Genomic DNA, 14310 nt, shown 5'->3' on the forward strand with positions numbered 1-14310 from the left:
TGGATTGGCCATGGGAACTTGTCCCTAGTGTCCAAAGATGTGTGGGTTAGGTGGACTGGCCATGCTAAATCGCCCCTTAGTGTCCAAGGATGTGTAGATTAGGTGGATTGGCCATGCTAAATTGCCCCTTAGTGTCCAAAGATGTACAGGTTAGGTGAATTGGCCATGCTAAATTGCCCCTTAGTGTCCAAAGATGTGCAGGTTAGGTGGGTTGGCCATGCTAAATTGTTTCTTAGTGTCCAAAGATGTGCGGGCTAGGTGGATTGGCCATGCTAAATTGCCCCTTAGTGTCCAAAGATGTGTAGGTTAGGTGGATTGGCCGTGCTAAATTGTCCCTTAGTGTCCAAAGATGTGCAGGTTAGGTGGGTTGGCCATGCTAAATTGTTTCTTAGTGTCCAAAGATGTGCGGGCTAGGTGGATTGGCCATGCTAAATTGCCCCTTAGTGTCCAAAGATGTGTAGGTTAGGTGGATTGGCCGTGCTAATTTGGACCTTAGTGTCCAAAGATGTGCGGGTTAGGTGGATTGGCCATGCTAAATTGTCCCTTAGTGTCCAAAGATGTGTAGGTTGGGTGGATTGGCCATGCTAATTTGGACCTTAGTGTCCAAAGATGTGTAGGTTGGGTGGATTGGCCATGCTAAATTGCCCCTTAGTGTCCAAAGATGTGCGGGTTGGGTGGATTGACCATGCTAAACTGCCCCTTATTGTCCCTTAGTGTCCAAAGATGTGCAGGTTAGGTGGATTTGCCACACTAATTTGCCCCTTATTGTCCAAAGATGTGCTGGTTAGGTGGATTGGCCATGTTAAATTGTCCCTTAGTGTCCAAAGAGGTGCAGGTTAGCTGGATTGGCCATGTTAAATTGTCCCTTAGTGTCCAAAGATGTGCAGGTTAGGTGGATTGGCCATGCTAAATTGTCCCTTAGTGTCCAAAGATGTGCAGGTTAGGGTGGATTGGCCATGCTAAATTGTTTCTTAGTGTTAGAGTGACGAGCTAGGGTAAATGTGTTATGGGTTCAGGGCTTGAGTGGCACTGTGGTCGGTGCTGACTCGATGGGCCGAATGGCCTCATTTAGCACTGTGGGATTCGATGGAGAAATTGTTTCTCTCAGCGGTTGGGGAATCTCTGGAATTCTCTCCCTCAAAGGGCCGTGGGAGTCGAGTCTTTGAATATTTTGAACGCAGAGCGAGATAGATTCTCGATTAACAAGGGAGGGTGAAAGGTTATTGGGGGGTTCGGCAGGAATATGGGATTACTGATCAGCTGTGATCTTATTGAATGGGGCAACAGGCTCGAAGGGCCAAGTGGCCTTAGTTCCTGCTCTGAATTTGGCTGGATGCTAAGATTTGAGGTTATATATATAGACGAGGGAGTTTGTGAGGCAGGATAATGGGAAGCGGAGATCAGCAAGGTGGGTTAAGGGTCTCACCCCTACCCTTAATCCCTGAGGACTTCGTGTATATGAATGATCTGGAGGAAAATGAGATCTGGAGAGATGGCAGATGGAGTTTAATCCGGACAAATGTGAGGTAATGTATTTTGGAATGTCTAATACAGATAGGAAATATACGGTAAATGACAGAACCCTTAAGAGTATTGATAGGCAGAGGGATCTGGGTGTACAGGTACACAGGTCACTGAAAGTGGCAACGCAGGTGGAGACGGTAGTCAAGAAGGCATACGGCATGCTTGCCTTCATCGGCCGGGGCATTGAGTTTAAAAATTGGCAAGTCATGTTGCAGCTTTATAGAACCTTAGTTAGGCCGCACTTGGAATATAGTGTTCAATTCTGGTTGCCACACTACCAGAAGGATGTGGAGGCTTTGGAGAGGATACAGAAAAGATTTACCAGGATGTTGCCTGGTATGGAGGGCATTAGCTATGAGGAGAGATTGGGGAAACTTGGTTTGTTCTCACTGGAACGACGGAGGTTGAGGGGCGACCTGATAGAAGTCTACAAGATTATGAGGGGCATGGACAGAGTGGATAGTCAGAAGCTTTTTCCCAGGATGGAAGAGTCAATTACTAGGGGGGCACAGGTTTAAGGTGCGAGGGGCAAGGTTTAAAGGAGATGTACGAGGCAAGTTTTTTACACAGAGGGTGGTGGGTGCCTGGAACTCGCTGCCGGGGGAGGGAGTGGAAGCGGATACGATAGCGAGTTTTAAGGGGCATCTGGACAAATACATGAATAGGATGGGAATAGAGGGATACGGTCCCCGGAAGGGGAGGGGGTTTTAGTTCAGTCGGGGGCAGCATGGTCGGTGCAGGCTTGGAGGGCCGAAGGGCCTGTTCCTGTGCTGGAATTTTCTTTGTTCTTTGAAAATGTGGGGGGTCTGGTTAGTAAGTTTGCGGATGACACGAATGTTTGGTCGGAGTTGCTGACAGCGCCGGGGATTGTCAGACAAGGAGATGGGAGGTAAGTTACTTGCCACAGGATCGCTAGTCTATGTACACCCAAGTCTCTCTGAATATTTTCACCCTTTAAAAAGTATTCTGCAATTTTATTCTTATAGCCAGGGATGCTGCGGCACAGTGGGTTAGCACTGTTGCCTCACAGCGCCAGGGACCCGGGTTCGATTCCCGGCTTGGGTCACTGTCTGTGTGGAGTTTGCACATTCTCCTCATGTCTGCGTGGGTTTCCTCTGGGTGCTCCGGTTTCCTCCCACAGTCCAAAAGACGTGCTGGTTCGGGTTGGGCCGTGCTAAATTCTCCCTCAGTGTTACCCGAACAGGCGCCGGAGTGTGGTGACTAGGGGATTTTCACAGTAACTTCATTGCAGTGTTAACGTGAGCCCACTTGTGATAAATGCATAATCCTTATCTTTCAAAAGAAAACAGGATGTAGATAGTTAAAGTTTATTTCTTGGTCACAAGTAAGGCTTACATTAACGCTGCAATGAAGTTACCGTGAAAATCCTCGAGTCGCCACATTCCAGCGCCTGTTTGGGTCAATGCACCCGAACCAGCGCGTCTTTCGGACTGTGGGAGGAAATCGGAGCACCCGGAGGAAACCCACGCAGACACGGGGAGAATGTGCAGACTCCGCACAGACAGTGACCCGAGCCGGGAATCGAACCCGGGTCCCTGGCGCTGTGAGGCAGCAGTGCTGACCACTGTGCCACCGTGCCACAGATTGGAGACTTGGATGCAGATGGAGTTTAATCCAGACAAATGTGAGGTGATGCATTTTGGAGGATCAAATTTAAGTATGAATTATAGTGTAAATGGCAGAACCCTGAGGGACATTAACATACAGAGGGATCTGGGCGTGCAGGTCCACAGTTCCCTATAAGTGGCCACACAGGTGGCCAAGGAGATTAAGGAGACACATGGCATGCGTACCTTCATCAGCCAGGGCATTGAGTACAAGAGTTGGGAAATCATGTTGCAGCTATATAAAACCTTGGTGAGGCCGCATTTGGAGTATTGCGTGCAGTTCTGGTCACCGCACTACCAGAAGGATGTGGAAGCTTTGGGGAGAGTGCAAAGAAGGTTCACCAGGACGTTGCCTGGTCCCGAGGGTGTCGGCTATGAGGAGAGATTGAATAAATTAGGATTGTTCTCACTGGAAAGACGGAGGCTGAGGGGAGACCGGATAGAGGTCGACAAAATGATGAGAGACAGAGACAGGGTGGATAGTCGGAGCTATTTCCCAGAGTGGAAGTGTCAAGGGGGCACAGGTTCAAGGTGAGATGAGGAAAGTTTAAGGGAGATGTGTGGGGGAGGTTTTTCACGCAGAGAGCGGTGGGTACCTGGAACGCGCTGCCAGGGGAGGTGGTGGAAACAGGGACATTAGCAACATTGAAGAGGCATCTGGATGGGTCCATGAACAGGGAGGGAATAGAGGGATACGGACCGAGTAAAGGCAGAAGGCTTTTTTGTAGTTTAGTTCGGGCATCATGATCAGCACAGGCCTGGAGGGCCGAAGGGCCTGTTCCTGTGCTGACGAATGGCAGATGGAGTTTAATTTAGACAAATGCGAGGTGATGCATTTTGGCAGATTGAACCAGGGCAGGACTTACTCAGTTAATGGTAGGGCGTTGGGGAGAGTTACAGAACAAAGAGATCTCGGGGTACAGGTTCATAGCTCCTTGAAAGTGGAGTCACAGGTGGACAGAGTGGTGAAGAAGGCATTCGGCATGCTTGGTTTCATCGGTCAGAACATTGAATACAGGAGTTGGGACGTCTTGTTGAAGTTGTACAAGATATTGGTAAGGCCACACTTGGAATACTGTGTGCAGTTCTGGTCACCCTATTATAGAAAGGCCATTATTAAATTAGAATGAGTGCAGAAAAGATTTACTAGGATGCTACCGGGACTTGATGGATTGAGTTATAAGGAGAGGCTGGATAGACTGGGACTTTTTTCTCTGGAGCGTAGGAGGCTGAGGGGTGATCTTATAGTGGTCTATAAAATAATGAGGGGCACAGATCAGCTAGATAGTCAATATCTTTTCCCAAAGGTCGGGGAGTCTAAAACTAGAGGGCACAGGTTTAAGGTGAGAGGGGAGAGATACAAAAGGGTCCAGAGGGGCAATTTTTTCACACAGACGGTGGTGAGTGTCTGGAATGAGCTGCCAGAGGTAGTAGTAGAGGCGGGTACAATTTTGTCTTTTAAAAAGCGTTTAGACAGTTGCATGGGTAAGATGGGTATAGAGGGATATGGGCCAAATGTGGGCAATTGGGAATTTTTGTGGTTAAAAAAAAAGTGGCGGCATGGACAAGTTGGGCCGAAGGGCCTATTTCCGTGCTGTAAACCTCTATGACTTTAAGAGGCATCTGGATGGGTACATGAATAGGGAGGGAATAGAGGGATACGGACTGACTAAGTTCTGATATTTTTTAGTTAAGTTGGGGCAGCATGGTCGGTACAGGCTTGGAGGGCCGAAGGGCCTGTTCCTGTGCTGGAATTTTCTTTGTTCTTTGACTTTGTTGTGTGTGTGTGTGTGTTAGAGGTGGGTGTGTGTGTGTGTGTGTGTGTGTGTGTGTGTTAGAGGTGGGTGTGTGTGTGTCTGTGTTGGGGGGGGGGGTGTGTGTTAGAGGTGGGTGTGGATGTGTGTGTGTCTGTGTGGGGGGAGCGGTGTGTATGTATGTGTGTTGGGTGTGTTTGGGGGGGGGGGGGCGGAGGGTGTGGAGAGGGGTTCGCTCACAGATCTACAAGAGCCCTCCTCCAGTGAGGATCGGCAGGGACCAAGCTCAGCAAAAAGGAATGAGTTTCCTCTCCCCACCCCCGACTGCAACCCCTGTTCCCCCAATCTCAGACCCCTTCCCCCTCCCCCCCAATCTCAGACCCCTTCCCCCCTCCCCTAATCTCAGACCCCTTCCCCCCTCCCCCAATCTCAGACCCCTTCCCCCCTCCCCCAATCTCAGACCCCTTCCCCCTCCCCCCAATCTCAGACCCCTTCCCCCCTCCCCCAATCTCAGACCCCTTCCCCCTCCCCCCCAATCTCAGACCCCTTCCCCCCCTCCCCCAATCTCAGACCCCTGAAGAATGTTCCTCTCTCTTTCTTTGTGTGTGTGTCTGTGTGTCTGTATGCGTTGTGTGTGTGTGTGAGAGTGCGTGTGTGTGCGTGTCTGTCTATCTGTGCCTGTGTGTCTGTGTGTGTCTGTCTGTGTGTGTATGTGTCTGTGTGTTTGTCTGTGTGCCTGTGTGTGGCTGTCTGTGTGTTTATCTCTGCCTGTCTGTGTGTGTGTGTTTGTGTCTGTCTGTCTGTGTGTATGTCTGTGTGTGTGTATATCTGTGTGTGTGTGTCTGTGAATGTGTGTGTGTGTGTATGTCTGTGTGTGTGTGTGTATGTGTCTGTGTTTATCTCTGCCTCTGTGTGTGTGCGTGTGTGTGTCAGTGTGTGTCTGTCTCTGTGTATGTGTTTATGTGTTTATCTCTGTCTGTGTGTCTTTGTGTGTGTCAGTGTGTCTGTGTGTGTGTCTTTGTTTGTGTCACTGTGTGTGTGTGTCTCTGTCTGTGTGTCTGTGTGTGTGTGTCTGTGTGTCTCTGTCTGTGTCTGTCTGTGTCAGTGTGTGTCTGTGTCTCTGTCTGTGTCAGTGTCTCTCTGTCTGTGTGTGTGTGTCAGTGTGTGTGTGTCTCTGTCTGTGTGTGTGTCAGTGTGTGTCTGTCTGTGTGTGTCTCTGTCTGTGTCAGTGTGTGTGTGTCAGTGTGTGTCTCTCTGTGTGTCAGTGTGTCTGTGTGTCTCTCTGTGTGTGTCAGTGTGTGTCTCTGTCTGTGTGTGTGACAGTGTGTGTGTCTGTCTGTGTCAGTGTGTGTCTGTCTTGTGTCTGTCTGTGTCAGTGTGTGTCTCTGTCTTGTGTCTGTGTGTGTGTCTCTCTGTGTGTGTCAGTGTGTGTCTCTGTGTGTCAGTGTGTCTGTGTCTGTGTGTGTCTCTCTGTGTGTGTCAGTGTGTGTCTCTGTCAGTGTGTGTGTCAGTGTGTCTGTGTGTGTCTCTCTGTGTGTGTCAGTGTGTGTCTCTGTCAGTGTGTGTGTCAGTGTGTGTCAGTGTGTGTCTCTCTGTGTGTCAGTGTGTGTCTCTCTGTGTGTGTCAGTGTGTGTGTCTGTCTGTGTCAGTGTGTGTGTCAGTGTGTGTCTCTCTGTCTGTGTGTGTCTCTGTGTGTGTGTCAGTGTGTGTGTCTGTCTGTGTCAGTGTGTGTGTCTGTGTGTGTGTGTCAGTGTGTGTCTCTCTGTGTGTGTGTCTCTCTGTGTGTGTGTCTCTCTGTGTGTGTCAGTGTGTGTTTTGAATCATTTCTCTCTGTTACTGTCGGTGGCCCCATTTTCTTGCCTTTCAGTTTCGACTCAGCAGAAACGGAACTAACAGAGTTTATACTGGGATCAACAATGAACCTTCCCTCTCCCCCCCACACTCACTCACTCACTCACTCGGTTTACTTTCGCTTTCTGCATTCTCTCTGTCGCAAGATGTAAAGTTTGGAGAAAGAAGTTTAACTTTACAAAGGGAGGGTGGGTGGTGATTCCCCCTTTAACTTTGTTGGAGTAAGATTTTCCTCTCTGTCTGAATCGCCACCCCACCTCCTCTCTCTCCCTCTCTCTCTCTCTCCCTCTTACCTTCTCCTTCCTGGAAGGTGACAATGAAAGTATTTTTGTTCAGCTGCTGGACTCCACAGTCCCCTCCGGCAGATTTCCTGCGGATATTGAAGTATCTCTGCAGGTGTTTCTCCAGTCTCCCATCCTCTGGCCCAGAGACGTCCACCAGCACTGCGAACAGTCCCTGGCTCATCTCTGCCTCCAAGGTCCCTCTGCCTTCCCGAGCTGTCTCTCCCTCTCCCCCCTCTCTCTCTCTGTCTGTCTGTCTTGCTTTCACTTTCATAAACCTTATTCTGATTCCAGTTCCCTGCATTGACAAACACCCTCCGACAGGAGGGAATGTGATTTCTGATTTGACTTATTATTGTCACATTTATAGTATACAGTGAAAAGTATTGTTTCTTGCACATTATATAGACAAAGCATGCCATTCATAGAGTACAGAGGGGTAAAAGATTTAATTTGATTTATTATTGTCACATGTATTGGGATACAGTGAAAAGTATTGTTTCTTGCGCGCTATACAGACAAAGCATACCGTTCATAGAGAAGGAAAGGAGAGGGTGCAGAATGTAGTGTTACAGTCATAGCTAGATTTTTATTTGATTTATTATTGTCACATAGAAACATAGAAAAACAGGCCCTTCGGCCCCACAAGTTGTGCCGAGCATATCCCTACCTTCTAGACCTACCTATAACCCTCCATCCTATTAAGTCCCATGTACTCATCCAGGAGTCTCTTAAAAGACCCTATTGAGTTTGCCCCCACCACCACTGACGGCAGCCGATTCCACTCGCCCACCACCCTCTGTGTGAAAAACTTACCCCTAACATTTCCCCTGTACCTACCCCCCAGCACCTTAAACCTGTGTCCTCTCGTAGCAGCCATTTCCACCCTGGGAAAAAGCCTCTGAGAGTCCACCCGATCTATGCCTCTCAACATCTTATATATCTCCGTTAGGTCTCCTCTCATCCTACGTCTCTCCAAGGAGAAAAGACCGAGCTCCCTCAGCCTATCCTCATAAGGCATGCCACCCAATCCAGGCAACATCCTTGTAAATCTCCTCTGCACCCTTTCAATCTTTTCCACATCCTTCCTGTAATGAGGTGACCAGAACTGAGCACAGTACTCCAAGTGGGGTCTGACGAGGGTCTTATAAAGCTGCATCATTATCCCCGGACTCCTAAACTCAATCCCTCGATTGATAAAGGCCAGCACACCATACGCCTTCTTAACCACCTCCTCCACCTGTATTAACATACAGTGAAAAGTATTGTTTCTTGCACCCTGTACAGACAAAACATACCGTTCATAGAGTACAGAGGGGTAAAAGATTTAATTTGATTTATTATTGTCACATATATTGTGATACAGTGAAAATTATTGTTTCCTGCGCGCCCTCATTACAGGGAGGATGTGGAAAAGATTGAAAGGGTGCAGAGGAGATTTACAAGGATGTTGCCTGGATTGAGTGGCATGCCTTATGAGGATAGGCTGAGGGAGCTCGGTCTTTTCTCCTTGGAGAGACGCAGGATGAGAGGAGACCTAATAGAGGTATATAAGATGTTGAGAGGCATAGATCGGGTGGACTCTCAGAGGCTTTTTCCCAGGGTGGAAATGGCTGCTACGAGAGGACACAGGTTTAAGGTGCTGGGGGGTAGGTACAGGGGAAATGTTAGGGGTAAGTTTTTCACACAGAGGGTGGTGGGCGAGTGGAATCGGCTGCCGTCAGTGGTGGTGGAGGCAAACTCAATAGGGTCTTTTAAGAGACTCCTGGATGAGTACATGGAACTTAATAGGATGGAGGGTTATAGGTAGGCCTAAAAGGTAGGGATATGTTCGGCACAACTTGTGGGGCCGAAGGGCCTGTTTTGTGCTGTAGTTTTTCTATGTTTCTATACAGACAAAGCATACCGTTCATAGAGAAGGAGAGAGTGCAGAATGAAGTGTTACAGTCATAGCTAGATTTTGATTTGATTTACTATTGTCACATGTATTAGCATACAGAGAAAAGTTTTGTTTCTTGCGTTATACAGACAAAGCATACCGTTCATAGAGTACATAGGGAAAAAAGATTTGATTTGATTTATTATTGCCACATTTATTAATACTGATTAGATGCATTGACCCGAACAAGTGTTGGAATGTGGTGACAAGGGGAATTTCACAGTAACTTCATTGCAGTGTTAATGTAAGCCTTATTTGTGACTAATAATAAACTTCACTTTACTTTAGACAGAGTCAATGGATGGGAGGCTGGTTTGCGTGATGGATTGGGCTACATTCACGACCCTTTTGTAGTTCCTTGCGGTCTTGGGCAGAGCAGGAGCCCCAGACCGAGCTGTGATACAACCAGAAAGAATGCTTTCTATGGGGTATCTGTAAAAGTTGGTGAGAGTCATAGCTGACATGCCAAATTTCCTTAGTCTTCTGAGAAAGTAGAGGCGTTGGTGGGGCTTTCTTAACTATAGTGTCGGCGTGGGGGGGACCAGGACAGGTTGTTGGTGATCTGGACACCTAAAAACCTGAAGCTCTCTCGACCCTTTCTACTTCATCCCCGTTGATGTAGACAGGGGCATGTTCTCCTTTACGCTTCCTGAAGTCGATGACAATCTCCTTTGTTTTGTTGACATTGAGGGAGAGATTATTGTCGCTGCACCAGTTCACCAGATTCTCTGTCTATAGGGGGTGTTATCCAAAGGAGCGGCACGGTAGCGCAGGGGCGGCACGGTGGCACAGTGGTTCGCACTGCTGCTTCACAGCTCCAGGGACCTGGGTTCGATTCCCGGCTTGGGTCACTGTCTGTGTGGAGTTTGCACATTCTCCTCGTGTCTGCGTGGGTTTCCTCCGGGTGCTCCGGTTTCCTCCCACAGTCCAAAGATGTGCGGGTTAGGTTGATTGGCCATGTTAAAATTGCCCCATAGTGTCCTGGGATGCATAGATTAGAGGGATTAGTGGGTAAAATATGTAGGGATATGGGGGTAGGGCCTGGGTGGGATTGTGGTCGGTGCAGACTCGATGGGCCGAATGGCCTCTTTCTGTACTGTAGGGTTTCTATGATTTCTATGAAAGGATTTAACACTGTGTGTGTGGGGATGGGACACTCAGTTAAACTGCCTCAAGAGCTCAAATGTTAATTTTCTGCTGCTATGGGGGGTTATAAGCCTCTGCCAGCCATTGGCTAAAAACCCCACCAAATTTCACCCCAGCTCTCATTCCCCACTGTGCCACCGGGCTGCAGCAGGTGGCACAGTGGGTTCGCACTGCTGCCTCACAGCGCCAGGGACCCGAGTTCGATTCCCGCCTTGGGTCACTGTCTGTGTGGAGTCTGCATGTTCTCCCCGTGTCTGCATGGGTTTCCTCCCACAATCGGAAAGATGTGCAGGTCAGGTGCATTAAGCCATTCTAAATTATCCCTCAGTGTCCAAAGATGTGCAGGTTAGGTGGATTGGCCGTGCTAAATTGTCCCTTGGTGTCCAAAGATGCGTGAGTAAGGGGGATTGGCCATGCTAAATTTCCCCTTAGTGTCCAAAGATGTGTGCGTTAGGTGGATTGGACATGCTAAATTGCCCCTTAGTGTCCAAAGATGTGCGGGTTAGGTGGATTGGCCATGCTAAATTGCCCCTTAGTGTCCAAAGATGTGCAGGTTGGGTGGATTGTCATAGAGTCATAGAGGTTTACAGCATGGAAACAGGCCCTTCGGCCCAACTTGTCCATGCCGCCCTTTTTTTAAATCCCTAAGCTAGTCCCAATTGCCCGCGTTTGGCCCATATCCCTCTATACCCATCTTACCCATGTAACTGTCTAAATGCTTTTTAAAAGACAAAATTGTACCCGCCTCTACTACTGCCTCTGGCAGCTCGTTCCAGACACACCACCCTCTGTGTGAACATAATTGCCCCTCTGGACACTTTTGTATCTCTCCCCTCTCACCTTAAACCCATGCCCTCTAGTTTTAGACTCCCCTACCTTTGGGAAAAGATATTGACTATCTAGCTGATCTGTGCCCCTCATTATTTTATAGACCTCTATAAGATCACCCCTCAGCCTCCTACGCTCCAGAGAAAAAAGTCCCAGTCTATCCAACCTCTCCTTATAACTCAAACCATCAAGCTATTCCCTTTTGTTTACGAGAGGACATAGGTTCAAGGTGAGGGGCAGGATGTTTGGGGGGGGGGATGTGAGGAAAAGCCTTTTCACCCAGAAGGTGGTGAGGGGTCTGGAATGCGCTGCCTGGGAGGGTGGTGGAGGCGGGACGCCTCACATCCTTTAAAAAGTATCTGGATGAGTACTTGGCGCGTCACTACCTTCAAAGCTATTGGTTGGTAAATGGGATCAGGTGTTTCTCATGTGTCAGTCTGGACTTGATGGGCTGAAGGGCCATTCCTGCATTGTATGATTCAATGATTCTATGATTGTCGGAAATACCCATCTGATTCACTGACTGCCCCTTTAGGGAAGGAAATCTGCCGTCCTTACCCCGGTCTGGCCTACATGTGACTCCAGAGCCACAGCAATGGGGTTGATTCTCAACTGCTCTCTGTCATGGCCTAGTAAGTCCAGGGTAACTACGAATGGGCATTAAATGCTGTAAAAAATGCAGAAGTGTTGATGTACAGAGCACAGCACGGTGGCACAGTGCGTTCGCACTGCTGCCTCACAGCGCCAGGGACCCGGGTTCGATTCCCGGCTCGGGGTCACTGTCTGTGCGGGAATCTGCACGTTCTCCCCGTGTCTGCGTGGGTTTCCTCCGGGTGCTCCGGTTTCCTCCCACAGTCCCAAAGATGTGCAAGTTAGGTGGATTGGCCAGGCTAAATTTCCCCTTGGTGTCCAAAGAAGTGCAGGTTAGGGGGATTAGTGGGTTAAATACGTGGGGTTACGGGGATAGGGCCTGGGTAAGATGCTCTGTTGGAGAGTCGGTGTAGACTCGATGGCCTCCTTCTGCACTGCAGGCAGTCTACGCTTCTGTGAAAGGGACCTGGGTGTCCTTATCCTTAAGTCACTGAAGGCTAACATGGAGATGCAGCAAGCGATTGGGAATGCGAATGGAATAACAAAGAACAAAGAGAATTACAGCACAGGAACAGGCCCTTCGGCCCTCCAAGCCTGCACCGACCATGCTGCCCCGACTGAACTACCAAGCTGTGATACAACCAGAAAGAATGCTTTCTATGGGGCATCTGTAAAAGTTGGTGAGAGTCGTAGCTGACATGCCCAAATTTCCTTAGTCTTCTGAGAAAGTAGAGGCGTTGGTGGTGAAATGCTCGAGAGGCCAGAATTGAAGGGCAGATGTCGGAGCCTACAGGGGCAGGTAGGCATGAGGAAATAGGGGCATTTGAAACATGGGATGAGAGTTCTAAGATCGATGTGTTGCTGGAGGGAGAGCAGAGTTAAAGTTTAAAGTTAAAGTTTATTTATTAGTGTCACAAGTAAGGCATATATTAACACTGCAATGAAGTTACTGTGAAAATCCCCTAGTCGCCACACTCCGGGGCCTGTTTGGGTAACACTGAGGGAGGATTTAGCACGGCCCAATGCACCCTAACCCGCACGTCTTTCAGACTGTGGGAGGAAACCGGAGCACCTGGAGGAAACCCACGCAGATACGGGGAGAACACGTTGACCCCAGAGGAGTTTTGGGTGAACGCAGCTTAGAGGCAACAAAAGACATGAGGATGACAGCGAAGATGGAGTGAGATTTCAGGATGCCCAAAAAATGAATCTTACCGACAATGAAATAAAAGTTAAGAACAAAGAACAAAGAAAATTACAGCACAGGAACAGGCCCTTCGGCCCTCCAAGCCTGCACCGACCATGCTGCCCCGACTGAACTAAAACCCCCTCCCCTTCCGGGGACCGTATCCCTCTATTCCCATCCTATTCATGTATTTGTCCAGACGCCCCTTAAAACTCACTATCGTATCCGCTTCCACTCCCTCCCCCGGCAGCGAGTTCCAGACACCCACCACCCTCTGTGTAAAAACACTTGCCTCGTACATCTCCTTTAAACCTTGCCCCTCACACCTGTGCCCCCCTAGTAATTGACTCTTCCACCCTGGGGAAAAAGCTTCTGACTGTCCGTTCTGTCCATGCCCCTCATAATCTGAGAGAAATCTATCAGGTCTCCCCTCAACCTCCGTCGTTCCAGTGAGAACAAACCACGTTTCTCCAACCTCTCCTCATAGCTAATGCCCTCCATACCAGGCAACATCCTGGTAAATCTTTTCTGTCCCCTCTCCAAAGCCTCCACATCCTTCTGGTAGCGTGGCGACCAGAATTGAACACTATATTCCAAGTGCGGCCTCACAAAGGTTCTATAAAACGTCAACATGACTTGCCAATTTTTAAACTCAATGCCCCTACCAATGAAGGCAAGCATGCCGTATGCCTTCTTGACTACCTTCTCCACCTGCATTGCCACTTTCAGTGACCTGTGTACCTGAGGTTTAGTTAAGGCTTAGTTATTAGTCACAAGTAAGGCTTACATTAACACTGCAATGAAGTTACTGTGAAAATCCCCGAGTTGCCACAATCCGGCGCCTGTTCGGGCCAATGCACCCTAACCCGCACGTCTTTCAGACTGTGGGAGGAAACCGGAACACCCGGAGGAAACCCACGCAGACATGGGGAGAACGTGCAGACTCCACACAGACAGTGACCCAAGCCGGGAATCGAACCCGGGTCCCTGGTGCTGTGAGGCAGCAGTGCTCACCCACTGTGCCACCCAAATAGTCTGTGAAGTTGTTTGGGCAGTACAGAATTGTTGAGAAAAAACCTGGAGTTGAACTTTGAACTCCCGCTCCGAGTTCTGATGTTCTTATGTGTGTGTGTGGGGCGTGGGGGGTGGGGAGGGGGGGGGGGTGGGGGTGAGGCAGGTCCGATCGAGGAGTTCGAGAGAGCGCTGGAGGAGAGAATGTGAGGGGGTTTACCGGGAGCGGGAGATGAGGGAGGGAGGGAGGCGAACGAGGTGAATGAATCCTCCAGTGGGGCTAGCACCGACAAGGTGGGCTCAATGGCCTCCGAGTGCAATGTGGACCATCCTCAGCTACGACTCTCACCAACTTTTACAGATGCGCCATAGAAAGCATTCTTTCTGGTTGTACCACAGCTTGGTATGGGGCTCCTGCTCTGCCCAAGACCACAAGGAACTACAAAAGGGTCGTGAATGTAGCCCAATCCGTCACGCAAACCAGCCTCCCATCCATTGACTCTGTCTACACTTCCCGCTGCCTCAGGGAAAAGCAGCCAGCATAATTAAGGACCCCACGCACCCCGGACAT

The 14310-nt window shown here is 49.3% G+C and overlaps 1 protein-coding gene across 1 annotated transcript in view; it reads right to left on the bottom strand.

Moving 5' to 3' along the window:
- The window catches only part of LOC144486762 (protein mono-ADP-ribosyltransferase PARP14-like), a 72081-nt gene extending 64794 nt beyond the window's left edge, over nucleotides 1-7287 (bottom strand). The window contains exon 1 of the mRNA XM_078204799.1: nucleotides 7051-7287. Within this exon, the coding sequence (XP_078060925.1) occupies nucleotides 7051-7222 (172 nt within the window). The 5' untranslated portion in view covers nucleotides 7223-7287. The remainder of the gene's footprint in view (nucleotides 1-7050) is intronic.
- Between the last annotated feature and the right edge of the window lie 7023 nt (nucleotides 7288-14310).

The sequence above is a fragment of the Mustelus asterias genome, unplaced genomic scaffold (assembly GCF_964213995.1).
Source record: "Mustelus asterias unplaced genomic scaffold, sMusAst1.hap1.1 HAP1_SCAFFOLD_453, whole genome shotgun sequence".
Lineage (NCBI taxonomy): Eukaryota > Metazoa > Chordata > Chondrichthyes > Carcharhiniformes > Triakidae > Mustelus > Mustelus asterias.